The sequence below is a fragment of the Aptenodytes patagonicus genome, chromosome 1, assembly GCF_965638725.1.
Source record: "Aptenodytes patagonicus chromosome 1, bAptPat1.pri.cur, whole genome shotgun sequence".
Taxonomy (NCBI): Eukaryota; Metazoa; Chordata; class Aves; order Sphenisciformes; family Spheniscidae; genus Aptenodytes; species Aptenodytes patagonicus.
In genome coordinates, this window is record NC_134949.1 from 154,483,698 (window position 1) to 154,498,213 (window position 14,516).

Consider the following 14,516-nt stretch of genomic DNA (forward strand, 5'->3'; position numbering starts at 1 on the left):
TATTAGAATATTTGTTTGTTTGCCTTCCTCATTGTAATAAATTAAAATCCCCTACAACACAGCGGATGTTGATGACTGAATAATAATTAGTACTAATAATCCGTTTGGGATTGCACAGGTGTTATTCAGAAGACAGAAAGAATGAACAAGTTGTTCGGTGAGCTGCAAAACTAATGAAACCCAGTTTCCCAGGGGCTGCGCCTTGCAAGGCTAGCACATGGACCCAGCCTTCCCCGCAGGAGGGCAACGAGCGGGTCCCTCTCTCCTTTGCTCAGCTATAGCTCTCATGAAATTACAGCAACCTGGTATTTTTGAGACTCTCACAACTCTGTTGCATGTCTCTAGCATTGACCAGCAGCACTGAAAGTTGAAAGGTAGGCAGAAAAGAAAGGTTCAAAGGAAACGGAGCTAAAAAATAAATAGGTTCTCTTTTCGTTACCCAGCCACCTATTGTCATGAAACCTGTAGGAACAGAATGTCTTTGAGTTGTCTGTCTTTTTATTCATCACATCTGGAATGGGGGACCATCCCGACAGACACAAGGGGCCGTAGGTCCCCTCCCCTGGCTGCAGCCCCCCAGCACCTAGAGAGAGGGAGTAACCCTGGCACCCTGCGGTGGCACCCGGTGGAGAAAAACGCCCCTCCTGGGGCACAGTCCAGCTGGCCTGTTTCAGATGTCCATGCTGGCAGAGAGGAGTCACAGCCCAGAAGTGCCGATCCCTCTCCCTGGGCTGTACAGCCTGTCTGGACCGTCAGCGGCGGTGCATCGAGCCCAGTGGATTGTGCCCATCCCTAACCCGAACGCCTGCTGACACAATCCCAAAAGCATCTTTTTTTTTTTTTTTAAGAAACCAGACTAAAATTATTGCTGTGGGGTTTTTTGTCTGCGTTAACAAACCTTGATTAAACTGGTGATCCTCTGCAATTATAGATATCTCACAGATTGAGTCTTCCACGTTTGACCGTATGTGGAAAGCTGGCACTTTTCTGTGTATAACATGCACTTTTCTGAGGCTCCTACGGAAGTTTGTAAATACCCGAGTGAGACAGATAGCAACTTCGTCTGATGCAAATGGCAGAGTTAAAGCTGTGCAGTGTTTTCTGTGAAACATTTTGAGTTAAGCTCTGTTAATTCATTATACAATTACAGATTTCTCCCCTAATTAGTAGAGCGGTTAATGATCTTGAGATAAATACTCTCTGGTGCAGGTCAACTGCTGTTAGTGTCTCATTGTACAAAAACAATAGAAGCTCTGTAATCACAGGGGTCATGGCTAGAGTCATCAACAAATCTGGGGTTAGAGTGGGAAAGGGAAAAAAGCAAAAGAGAAAGTTCCTTGTCTTCTTCCGAAATGGCTCTTACTCTAGTAGACCAGCTAATTGTTGTTGTTGGTAAGTGTATTAATACAAAAAGCACATGAAAAAGAGAACAAAAAGACAGTACTAGATGAACATGCTAAATATAAGAAGGTGCTGGAAAAAAATTAAAGAATAATAATTTAAAATCAACAGCAATGTATTTTTGCGTGCCACTTTGCAAAGCAAATTCAAATTCAAAACTAAGGCCTGGAAATGGATTTTGTGTCTTATTGAAGTATAAAATGATTATAAAATTATCTGTTATAAAATTCCTTACATTTTTTAATTGAAGAAAATCGGGTTCCTTTCCCTAAGTGTCTTCAAGGAGTTCGCACGTTAATGAAAAGTCTGCCATCAGCGAGCCAGGCAGTTAAAATGAAGCTTTTGGCTAAAATTGTTTTTAATTCCTTTCTGATAAGGATCCTTTTAAAGACTTAAGAGTAGTCCTCACTAACAGAGTTCATGTAAAGAGAATTAGGTTGCGAGACTTGGCGTTTTAAAAAATCCTTCTGTACAGACCCAGGTTAAAGCAGAAATTAGCTGCATCTCACCTAAGCAAGCCGTTGCTACATAGCGTCATTCGACTCCTAAAATCAGGGTACCTGGGACTCTTCAGGTCCGCATTCAGACTAGAACAAGCAGCACCGGACGCCCCTTTGTGTCACTCGCCCTTGTTCCCAAACATCAGAGGTTTCCACTCGTCCATTCCTGGGGTTAATACTTTATACATGGACTAGGCTCTGATGACTTCTCCGCTCTGACTTCTCCCCTTTAACACCAATTAGAAGTAACACAAACTTCCCTTTGGGAGCTTTGACACCATTTTTCTGCTCTGGGGGAGGACCGGGTTGCAGGTGACAGCGCTGCCGTTTGAAGGCAAAAGCGCTGTGGATCACGGCGCCGGAGGCCGAGTGCTCACATCATCTCCTCGGGCAGGCGGTGCAAGCTGCGAGCGCTCGCAGATGCCTCTGCCACCAAAGCGGGCTCTGAGGGCCTCTGCCAGCAGCAACTGCGTGGGCCACCTCAGCAGCCCTCCTTCCCCCCCAGGCAGGGCTGGCCATGAAACTCCCCTCCACCTTGCCACCGCTCTGAGCGGTGACCTCCCAGACTGCGCGGGAAAGCCACCCTCCACCTGGTAAATAGAAATAAACCCTCTGAAGTTCTCGTCCTTTCTCACCTACAGGCCATTTACTTGGAGATTTCAGCTTTGCTGAGGGAATGTGAAGGTATTTCATGTATTTAGCTGGTTTAAGGCAAAGCAGTTAGCTGATACAAATCTGACCTGTCGCATTTAGATTTCTCTAAGTAGCCAGAAATTTCACTTAACTGTACAGTGCTCTGCTAGCACCAGAGCTCTCCTTAATTCCCTTCTTGTTACCATTTTTGTTTTCCTATTAAAAGCCAGAAATGGTGTAAGCAGGTGCACCTCCAGGGAGCAGGAAGGCTCCAGCGGCATGCATCAGTGCACCCACTAGCACAGAGCCACTGGAACACCCACAGGAACAGGGCACCATTTTCAAGTCACAGCAAAATTATTATTTTTCTTTTGCCTGGACACTCACAGCACCGCATGTTTTCAGAGAGGTCTTGGATGCCTTGATTACAGAAAAGCTTACAGACTTTTTGAAGTGGTTTTTTTTTTTTTTTCTCAAAGACTGTTTTTTACTTTTGGAATATGAGCTCATGCAAAGCAACTATTCCAAAGCCTATTAAAGTAATAATTAACTTCGGTGGACTTTGAATCATACCTGAAAACACCAGATAAAACTAGGAATTTATTGCTGTGTTAGTCCCCTCCGTGCTTATTGAATGATTCCACTTTGTGCCAAGTATTGCTGCTACTGGAGGTTACATTTTCTTCTTGACTCTGATTAGTGATCTCCATTTTGTATTATTATTTAGGATAGCGTTTCTCCCACTGGGCTGAGCTGTTCATTTGACATCACGTATAAAAATAAATTAATGAGTATTTCTTGTAGCTTCACTACTACCCAGCTGTAGAAATCTAGAAAACGTTTATTGTGGTCAGCTGTTGCATGACGCTATAGTAAGTCATCAGCAGAATAAACCATTGCAGCACTGCTATTTCTGTGCGGAAAAAGGAAAGTGTTAGTAAAACACGTCCAGAATATAGAGTTATGCCACACTAAGGGCTCCAAACTACAGGCTAATAAAAATAATGCACTCGCTTGCCATCCAATTAAGATGCTCTTGATATTTTGAAGTAGCATACTCTCAAAAACACTCCTTCTGATAATTCCCTAACAGAACAGGGTCAGTTGTAAGCAGATCACGCTAACTGAGGAAATTTAATGTATGCGCATAAAATTGAAAATAGACAAGATTTATCTCTGCCTAGATGTCAGTATATTACAAACACGTCTTTTATTCCTTTGGCTGTGCTTTACAATCAAGAAACCAATAACGTCTTACAGAACAATGTTCTACTGAGGCCTGTTTGTATTATAATGACTGATTTTCCCCCCTTTTCTTTCGGTTCTCGGCACAGTTCAGCATGTTCCAGACCATCAAGGACCAGCTAGAGCAGCGCACCCGGATCCTGCAGGCCAACATCCGGTGGCAGCAGGAGGAGCTCCAGAAGATACAGGAGCAGCTCTGCCTGGTCCAGGACTCCAGTGTACAGGTGCGTTACTGCTGGGAGGGGCAGAGCAAAGCATCCTCTCTCACATGGCCGTTGATAGGGTTGGCAACTTAAAATTGGCTCAAGAGTCCAGGAAATCTGGACACGTGGAAACCAGCTCATCTGAATGAGGATGTTGCCCTCTGAAAGCCTTTTGAGTAACCTATGTCAAGAAAGATTTAAGAGCTCTCTGGAAGAAAAGAAGTATCTCAACCTTAGGAGGAGAAGAATTTGGGTCATTTACGGTAGCATTTTAATACTTTATCTACTGAGTCTTCAGACTGAGCAGCTGTAATAGAAAACTGTTCAAGTTCAAACTCGGCAATGATTATGTCTCTCCAGTTCCTTAGCTTCCATCCAGTCACTGCTTGCTTCATGTTGGCATCACTCGTGCTCAGTATCTTGTCTGTCCAGCTCTTCCTTAGCCAACAGCCCTCCTTCAGGCAGTGCTCATCTCGTTCATTCGCTCCCTGTTTTCCTGACCCTACCCCAGCCTGGATACAGAGCACAAGAGATTAATTTCCTTGTCACGCTAAAAAACCCCAAACCTCTGCTGATGTTCATTTGTTCACACCCAGGAGGTGTCTGAATTTGTTCTTCACTGGACTAGCATAAGCCTTTAGGGCGAAGCTGACTGAGCCTGCTCTTCTTCTGCCTTTGATACCTCCTACACAGAGCTAGAATTTACTAAGTACAGTATCTGCTTTTAATTCACCAGGTACAGTATCTGCTTTGTACTATGCCTTATGTCTACCAAACACCAGAACTAGTAGCAAGTGCAGTTCAGTACGTCGCAGGTCTCACTTAACGACAAATGGACAAATGATCCAGTTTTATGGAAATTTTCTGGACGCGGGGTGATTACTGCTCTGTTCCTCAAAATTTAACTATAAATGCCAGGTTAAACGACCCTTGCTAGAAATGTTGCACTGGGGACCCACTGTGAGTATTGTACTAAAAAGATTTTTTTAGAAGACAAGCTCTGTCACAGAAATTAATATCTCAAAGAACATTCTTAAGCACAGGATGAAAACCTGGGACCTGCTGAAGTCAGCGGGAATTTTGCTCCCAACTTCCACAGAAATAGACTCTCACCCATCATCAGCATCTGTGAAATGCAGTTTCACACATTAAAACAAATTGGGATTGTATGTTTAGGCAATTAAGGGATCAGTGAAGCCAAATCAGAAACTTTGCCACCTAAGTTGCTGCATGTGCACTGCTGTAAGACAGCACAGCAGTGGTGGGTCCCAACACCAGGGCTCTCTGTTCCTGGTGCCATATAAGCATATAGGTAGACCAGGTTTAACTTCAGTGCATTTCTTCTATCGGCTCTGCGCTGACTTTGATTAATGGGAAGGGAAAGTCTCTCTGCAATTAACTGGTCTTCAGTTCCGAATCATGTCATATGTCTGAAAGCTATTATTGTTATTATGAATATCAAGAGACGTGATATTCTCACTTCCTCTCTTTTTAATTGGGTGAAAATCATTACTCTCTCCTGGTGAAGTCTTCAATAGTCACATACACTCATCCTTTTTTTTTTTTTTTTTTGCATAATTCAGGCAAAAATAGAAGATCAGAGCACATTCTTATATGCAGGAAACGGATTTTATTTTTACATAGCTGTCTCCCATATGCGCTATGGCGCATTTAATAACCCAAAGACTGTGGGACAGATTCTCAGATAAGCTCATAGGGAGCTCAAGCAGAGAGAAGAGGAGGCCCAGTGCGTAAATGGTGGGTAGTTCTGTACTGCTCACCCCATACCAATTTGTAGCTCTGAGTTATACCGTTTGGGGGATCCTCTCCCTGACAAAGACTGTACCGGGTTGGAATATATTTTCAGAGGAATATATTTTCAGACCAGTACAAGTTCTCTGATCTTAGTGCTGACCATTTCCCAGCTTACTGCAGATGCAGAAGTGAGAGGCAGGGGGACTGGAGGGCAGCTCGGAAATGCAGGGGCTGCGTATCTGCCTGAAGGGGCAATGCTGGACGGGGAGGGTCATCCTCTGTACTTCGGGTGCCTTTCAGTCTCCTCAGGGCAATCTAACAAGGCGATGAGATGTGAGCGGTCACAATGACTCATGGCCAGGGCCTCTTCCTACTCCCACTTTCTCTAGGTTAAAAAAGCCCAAAGAAATTACTGTGCTGTTATAGGGATAGAGCGAGACCAGGAATTAGCTTTGTCTTATTTGGCTAGGGGCAACTTGAAAGAAAGCCTCACACTTTTGCATGCAGCGCTTCTGTGACTCGCAAGCAGCGAGGAGTAAACTCTTAAATCAGAAATCCAACCACGTGCTTTGCCGCACAGATTTCATCGTTCAGAGAGCTGGATGTCTGCAGACATTGATCTGTGTCTATTATCAGAGCTACAAAGCATAGTAGCAAACAGGCGAGCATTACTATCAAGCACATTTCTGGTCTCTTTAATATTCCGCGTAGAAGAGCTGTAAGCATGGGGGAGTGCCTTAGGCTGTCTGAAAAGGGGGAAGTGTTCTCCGGTTTTCCCTCGTTAGCTGATTTATTAGCATATCTTCCCCACTGGTTCACTCCCTTCCACACAGAATTGTACAGGTAGCTCTGCGGAGAATTAAGCCCCATTTCCATTTCCTTCAGAGATCTTCAAAACTGCAGTACGGCAGTCCACCAAGAAATGCTTTCCCAAGCAGACAGATGTTGAGCACGGTAATCTGCGTTAGAAACTATTTCCAAGAGCCTCGTACGATGAAAGATGAAACTAGCAGGAGGGTCGTGGGCCCTGAACAAAAGTGTTCAAAACTCCATTAAATCCTTGTTACTGCTTTTCCTGACAAACGGAAGTATGAAGGACAGGAGCAGCAAGAGTAACCTCAGAAGTCTGAAGGATGCTGTGTCTGCTCCAGATTTGAACAGTCTAGCTAATGAATTGCGGATGGGGAGGAAGGCAGAAGGGCTGAGCCTGACCAGCCTGCAAGAACTACAAACGAGACCATCCACAGCCACCCATCATTTGCAAACCAGGCTCCCTTCGAAGCCAGTGACTCTCAGCTTCCCAGCGCTGTGCTTCTCATCTTTCCGTATTTTACATAAAGAAAGAGTCTTGATGTCTGTAATGATGAGCCCGAAGGCTATAATCCCCCGATTATCCAAAGGACAGGTAGAGTCAAAAGAGCCATTTTCCTCACGATGTCTTGCCAACGTGATTCATCCATTAGCTGTAGGGACCATCTATCTCGGAATGAGGGGGCAGCAGTGTCAGAGGGTCCCTCCCCTCCCTCGCTGCTTTGCTGCGTATGTTAACAAGCTGGCCAATTAAAAAATATTTGTAAGATGCTTCACTGACCTTGCAGTCCGCAAAATCAGCCACGAGACATGTCATTAGCAGCAGTGCAGTTAGGGGGCTGCTAATTTATCTACTTGGATTTGCTCAGGCTGGGAAAGATTTCATTCTTTATTAGGGGGTTTCTGTTGTTACTTAAAGCTGCCGTATTTCAGTGTTTCAGGGGAATTCAGGCAGGACTATCACAAAAGAGGCACGTTATGAAAAAACACTGGTAAGTTTTGTACGAATGAAGCATGTTCTTGCTTTTAGGCTTAACTAGCAGGTAGAAATCCACGCTTTGATCCTCTCTCAGGTTAACTCTTGTTTTGAAGAGGCATCTTGAGTCTTCCAGTTCTGCGGGGACACGGGTTAAATGGCACCATCGCTTCCTGCCCTGAGCAGGAAAATTGGTTTACTGGGATAAACTTGGCTGTAAATTTATAGCATCTTAGCTGCCAACCATTAACCATGCACATTCCTACCCAGTGGCACACTCTGGTAATTGCAAAGTAGGTTACTCTACTTTCTTTCAAGGATAAGCTCCTTGGCCTTCATCTGGAAGTAAGGCGTGCACACAGGCAGAGTAAGTCATTTGCCGCAAGTTCACGCCCTGCCTGACATTCGCATCGATAGATGTTGACTTTGCAGATATTTCTCCAGCACTGTGCACCACGTACAGGGAGGACACTTAAGATAATCCTACTAAAGGTCTTAATTTGCAGTGGTCTGGCCAGTACCAGTGGGCTCACACTCCCCATCACATTTTTGAATCACACCACTTGCTTTACCTGTTCTGAATTTTATACCAAATGTTATATATCAAATTTTATATCAATGGTGACCAGTTTCATTGCTAGAGCTGATCAAGTGAGTTCATTTACCAAACATGTCCAAAGCTTAGCTTCTATTTACAGAAAATAAACAAGAAAACGCATTTTCATAATTTCTGTCTTTCATTTATTCATAATAAGACCTATTTACTTGGCAGAAGTTGCAAGACCATCTGTCTTTCTGATATGTAATGGCTCCAAACTCAGTGAGCAGTGTTTTTAAAAGAAAACACTCAGAGCTAGTTTCAGACCTGCTGTGAGCAGCCCCAGCTCTGTTACTTGACCCATTTATTTCTATCAGACGTCTTGGAGATGTGGTTAGCCTACAGCACCTGAAACAAGCCGTTGCTTTAGGTCCATTAACATTTTGATTAATTGCCCTCCTCTCTCAGCTGATGAATGTAAGCTTTGTCTGTACCTTTTTTCTGAGTAAAATCTTGGCACGCAGAAATTCATTAAAAATTTATCATATTTAAATAAAAACTATGTTTTAAAAGCTAGATAAATAAGTACAAATATGATGGATCAACCCATACTTATGCAAAGAAAAGCAATGCATTGTGCCAGTCCTTTGGAGAAAGGTACAGGTTTTTTCCAAGAAAAATCAGAGGGGACATAATAGTTGAGGGAATTGTTAATATAGCAATAAGCTGCAGAAAGGTGTACTAATTACTGGGCGTACCTCAGATGTATTGCTAGGCATGAGACTGATGGATGAATAATGAAGAGAATAATTGTGATTCTGATTTCATTTAAACCCTAAGTAGTGCCGCTTCAATTAATGGAGTTCCACACGTGTAGCAGTGGTGTGGAATCAGAATCAGATCCAAAAATGCCTTCAACTACCTGGGATGCGTACCTCTGTACAGTCCTTGGTGGCGAGAGGCTAGGTTTGAAATATTGCAAAGATAGCTTGTAGCATTAATAATTCATAGTTGTAAAAGATGCCTTTTTCCTCTGTACAGCTATAATAAAAGAAATAGCCCCTAGAAAAGCAAAAATGCCCAAGCCCTACAACTTTTAAAGAAGAAAGCCTCATCTTGCAATGCAGGCATGGAGAGTATATTGTTTACAGAAACACTACCAGAGGAGCTGCTAGCTTTTTTGCACAAGCCAAATGTACGGCACAGTTAGGAAGAACACCGGCTGACAGTTACCTGATGGGAAATCAGATAAATGACGGTGACTGTCTGTTTACACATCTTCCCAATGATAAGGACACAGCCATTCAACACGGACAGTTCTGGCCTGACTGTGGCCTCATTAAAAACATTCGACAACCCAACTGTATGTAAGGCGTTGAATTTCCAGAGACAAATTCAAAAGCAGCCCTGTCTGAAAGGCAGGCTGATTTTGTTGAAAGGAGAAATGAAAGGACTGAAAAGACATGGAGCTACTCTCTCCTCTCTGGTCAGGATGCCCCAGAACAAGGAACTGCTTTTACGAGGGCTGTGCCTGCCCCACGGAAACAGGGTTTGTACCTTCAGGACACATTTCACGAGTAATGAGTGCACTCGCAGAACAAGAAATCAAGAAACTAGAGACAGCAGAACTGTTAATGTAGAAAAGATAGGTAATTTCCAACTAACAGTAAATGTATAGCAAATCCAGAAACGTGATTAACTTTATTTTAGAATATATCTTTGGATTTAATTGTCACCTTCATTATCCAAGACAGCTGGGCTATGTAAATAAACCCTCCCCCCCTTCTTTTCCAGATGTTCCTACAGCAGCCGACGGTGTCCCTGAGCTTTAGCAATACTCAGCAGCCGGAGCCACAACAGCTACAGCTGAGGTCAGGGGCCATTTCTCAGCAGCAGCTTGTCCCCAGTCCTCAACTTCAAGGGCAAATTGCATCTTCCCAAACAGCGAACCAGCAAGCACTGAGAGAAGCAAGCGTGATATCGAGCCAGGTAATCATTTCTTTGGATACAGAAGCATTTATATGGAAAGAAGACACTGAGCTGTTATTAAACAAGCAAGTAAAATCGTATCAGTCCTGTAAGTGTGCCTTTGCCTTTCCTTCCCTATTCTCCTATATAAGGGCAGTCTATATAAAGGGTCTCCCTACAGCATTTACTTTACCTTAAATCCCTTTTTTAAGACCTCAGCCGGGAGGGTTGCTTAAGCAGCTGTTTCAGCTTGAAAACTGAGCAGGGGGGCATGCAAAAGGTGCAGATGACTTGCTGTTCTTCAGCTGATCCCGAAAGAAACCTGACCGACCACACTGGAAACTAGCAATAGTGGTGTCGGCAGTGCGACCTCTCAAAATAAGCTTTACCCCCGCTTGCTCCCTGAAGCCAGTCGGACGCCACCAACACAACAAAGCCTGTCTGCTGTGGTGGCACACAGTTGGAATACGTTGAGATTTGTGTGAGACCCCCAGGTTGTGAGCGTAACAGATGCCTGCACGGGAAATAAAGTTCAGCCTCAGTCAGTAGTAACTGAGACCTGTGAAAGCTAGTAGGTTTGGCACGGGTTTTTTTTTCTTATTGCTGGTTTCTCGGCATTTCCAGTTTTTGCTCTTCCACTCACCTGTCGTACCTCCCTTCCCAGAAAACTTAGCTCCTATTTCTGCTACCTGAGTGTGCGGCAAACAGAGCTGCATTGTTATCTTCAGACCCCTCAGCTGTAGCTTTTAACCTCCCACATACCTGTATTATAATGACTCTATTGAAATAAAAAGTGTATCCATATTACAAATAGAAAAAAAACCCACCATTTTTTTCTTCAGTAAGGTTTATTCCCATCATTGGGCTTTTACGGCGGGGCTAATCGCACCTAACTTCGCTCGGGCCTTCCCGGGGCGTCGTTTGCCGCCTCAGCTGCTTGAGGGCACGGCCGGGGCGGCTTCGCTTTCGCAGCGCGCTGCTCCCGAGGGTTTTGCAGGCCGGCAGAACAAAGCGCGGGGCAGCAGCGGGTGCGAAAGCCGCGGCAGGCCAGAGGAACGCTGTCGTTTCTCGCACCCCGACAGCAGCCGGGAGGAGGCATCGCCAGGTATTAACGGCGATCGCGCCCCCGCCGCGCTGTCACGGCCCGCGTCTTTAGGCTTTCTCCACGCACCGGTCACGGCCGCGCATCGAGTTTCGCTCTCTCCCCCCCCTCTCTTCCAGGGCCCGAAGGCGGCGAGGAGCGCGGAGCTGGCGCCGGGCGGCGGCCGCCCCCCCCGCGGTGCGCCCCCGCCGTTCGCCGCAGCCCCCGCCGGCGGCGGCACCGCGGCGCCCCCTGCCGCCCTGCCGCGGGGCGGCACCCCCGGCCCGCCCGCCCCCGGCTGCAGCCACGACCAGCAGCTCAGGTACGGCCCGGCCCTGCCCGGCCGGGGGGCGGTGCAGAGCCAGGCCTGCCCGCCCGCCTGGCCTAGGCTTCGGCCCCAGCCGCTGCGCCTGGGGACCCCGGCGGCGCTCGGTTCGGATTCGGCGTGCGCGGTCGCGGCTGCCGCGCCTCCTCTGGCCTCCCAGCCCCGGGGTGGTGGGATGTCTCCGCTTTTCCTTCACTGTCTCGGGCTCCCCTGGGTGGGCGGTGGAGGAGGGCCAGGACCTTGGCATCCAACTAGACGCGTGAACCAAAAAAATTACATTCTGATACTCAGAAAGCTCAAATACAAGCCGTTCCCACCAGCGGGCGCGGGCGCAAAAGAAATTTCACTCTCCCAAAATGCTAGCGCCCAGCCTCTCAGCAAGGCACCCACGTTACCAGAGAGGGCATGCGCTGCCCTAGTCTCCACCTCGCAGCGCCCAGGATGCGCCTGCCACAGCCAGGAGCTGAGGTTAGATCTCCTGACGTTCAGCCTTGTGCCGTGCCTAGGAAAGCGTCCTGTTTCTGTTTTAAAAATGTGGGATTTGTGTGGTCCTTCTGATACAGCCATGTCACTTTTTCTTTTTCCCATGCGCCAGACTGTTGCTCAGCCAGCCTATTCAGCCCATGATGCCTGGGTCCTGTAACGCAAGACACCCTTCAGACCTCAGCATGGCGGGATCCCAGGCTAAGTACGTGACTTGTCAAAGATAAAACATCGAAGTTGCTTTTGAGGGGAAATAGCCTTCTTTAGTCAGACAACAAAGTAGTTATAAATATCGGGAACGTGTTATTGTGCCAAGCCTGCCTTCCAGGGTCAGGGTCAGCCTTACCCTGCCTGGTCACATCAGGAAGGATGACAGAGAGAAACACAATGTGCCAGTGGCGTTTTAACAAGCCAAGGCTGGGGGAATTTTTCTCCCTCACATGATGCTTGCTTCACTGCTGGAACTTCTGACCCACCAAGGTAAATGTGAGAGAGAAAGTCAGCACTGGCCCGGTTGAAACGACCGGCGCCAAGAAAGCCCCTGCTCCCTGGGCAGTGAGACGCTGGTGTAACGCCAGTGGAGCTATGCCTAATCCACACCAGCAGAACTGAAAGAACCAACAGGCCCCTGCACCTGAGCGCTCTCGGAAAAGCTGCTGAACAAACCCCCTCAGTTGTTTGTCTCCAAACTCGGTTGAAGGAAGCAGAAAACATCGGTCAGAATATGCCTTTTTTTTTTTTCTTAGCTGTTTTTTGTCACTACTTAACTGTGAACTGCTAAAATAATAGGCAACTGTTTGCACATCATTACTTCAAAAGTAATTCTGTATGTTACCTCAGGAATGTAGGTATTCAGTACTTCTTTTTTTAAACACCACTATTGCTGTTTAAGATTATCTTGAGTTAAATTTGTCATCTTTAAATATACAGCATTTCAGATCTGCTTTTAAGCATCTAAATAAAAGAGGCCTGATTTCCAAAGATACATCTCCCAGTCCATGCAGACTTCCTGACTCACAGGACCCTTCTTTAGGAGCTCACATCCTCATACAAGTACTAAAACTGTAGCATTTCTGACTAACCCCTAATGCTGAACAGCTGTTGAGCGAACACACACCACACTATGGTCTCATCACCCATTACGGGATAAACAGAATTAGGCTGGGCTGGCAATAGCTCCATTGTGGTTTTGCCCACAGCCTTCCACAAAACAACACATATTTAAGTTTTGCTATGCAAAAGCAGACTGGCAAAGAGGAGCCGAGTATTTTGTTTCTGTCCCATCCCTCACTCCAGAGGACTTACAGAGGCTTCTTCTGCTCCTACAACGTGGCTCACAGCGATGGGAACTGCTGACCGTGCTTGGCAATATGTATACGAGCAGCTTAAGAAGTAATCAACCCTAGCCATCTTTCTGCAAGAGATTACCGCCCCACGGGCAGTGGCAGGGGGGCACAGGCAGCAGAATGGGAGGAGTATTTACTTCTCCCTTGCTGCAGTTCAGGGCTCAGCATATTAATACAGAATCAAAGGCCGTTCGGTTTAATGAGCCTGGGATGTGAACACTGTGGCTGAAGAGAAGATATGCATAAACAAGAATCTTTAATGAATCTAAAATGTGGTCTGGATTCTGAGGTGAGATGTATTCTGCCCTCCAAGTCCAGCTCATCACAGAGTAGGGGAAAACGGTGCTGCCAACAGGGCCGTCATTCGTATTAGCAGGTCCCATGCGCTGGAATCCTTTATTAGGAATTATTTATGAAGACTAGGGACTTCCATCCCCATCCTAAGAGACCTTTGCTTCCAACAGTTTGTTCTTGATTGTTTTGCTTCTTTCTTCCACAGGTATTCTCAAACCCAACAAATGTTTCAAAGCTTGGAAGTGCAGACTTCCAGCAGCAGCTCTCCAATCGTACTGATGGGACAAGCAGTGTTAAACCAAGGGTTCGCCACTACACCTCCTTCCCAGCCATCCTCTCTGCCACCTATGCAACTCCAGCACCAACAGCATCAGCAACAACGCTACCTGCAGGTAGGGTAGGACAAAGAGGACGATGTATAAAATGCACACGCAGAGTAATAAGGTGAACGGGCTGTGCAAACGGGGCCCCAGGTTTCAGCGGGAGCCTGATCATGGCGGAAATGGCCGTTTTAGAGACGCTGAAATGTGCGAGACACTGACACAGTGTCGTGTACCCTTCCAGTATAGCAAGGCAGCAGTGAGAACAGTCAGAATATTTAAAAGGAAATTACTAATTCTGTACCCTGGAAACATAATCAGATTATCCTGGATATCTGTAAAGTGTATTTCTAGATGGAGAAAATTGCTGCCTTAGGATTTATTCTGTACTCTTTATTCAGAATAAAATTTGCTTAGTTTACAAGTCAAAAGATGATTTTTAGTTACCAGCATCGACATAAGATGAGATCTGGATCAGATATCTGGATCCCTTCAGTAAATTAACATATTTTCTCAACTCCACAAGGCAAGAAGATAAACTGGAGCACATTGCCTGGAAGAACCAGGTGATTTGAAGATGTAAAAATACTTATTTTTTGACCTAATTCAACACATACCAAAGTAAAGGGCAAGGGGGG

General features: G+C 45.9%; 1 protein-coding gene across 4 annotated transcripts in view; it reads left to right on the plus strand.

Moving 5' to 3' along the window:
- Positions 1 to 14,516, plus strand: part of NPAS2 (neuronal PAS domain protein 2) — a 107,277-nt gene that overhangs the window by 90,643 nt on the left and 2,118 nt on the right. For 3 of the 4 annotated variants that reach the window (XM_076359635.1, XM_076359615.1, XM_076359625.1), the window contains exons 16-20: positions 3,869 to 4,003; positions 9,856 to 10,050; positions 11,251 to 11,432; positions 12,031 to 12,123; positions 13,764 to 13,950. In XM_076359635.1, the coding sequence (XP_076215750.1) occupies positions 3,869 to 4,003; positions 9,856 to 10,050; positions 11,251 to 11,432; positions 12,031 to 12,123; positions 13,764 to 13,950 (792 nt within the window). Of the gene's footprint in view, positions 1 to 3,868; positions 4,004 to 9,855; positions 10,051 to 10,871; positions 10,900 to 11,250; positions 11,433 to 12,030; positions 12,124 to 13,763; positions 13,951 to 14,516 lie in introns of those variants that run through there. The other variant, XM_076359643.1, reaches the window with a different exon arrangement.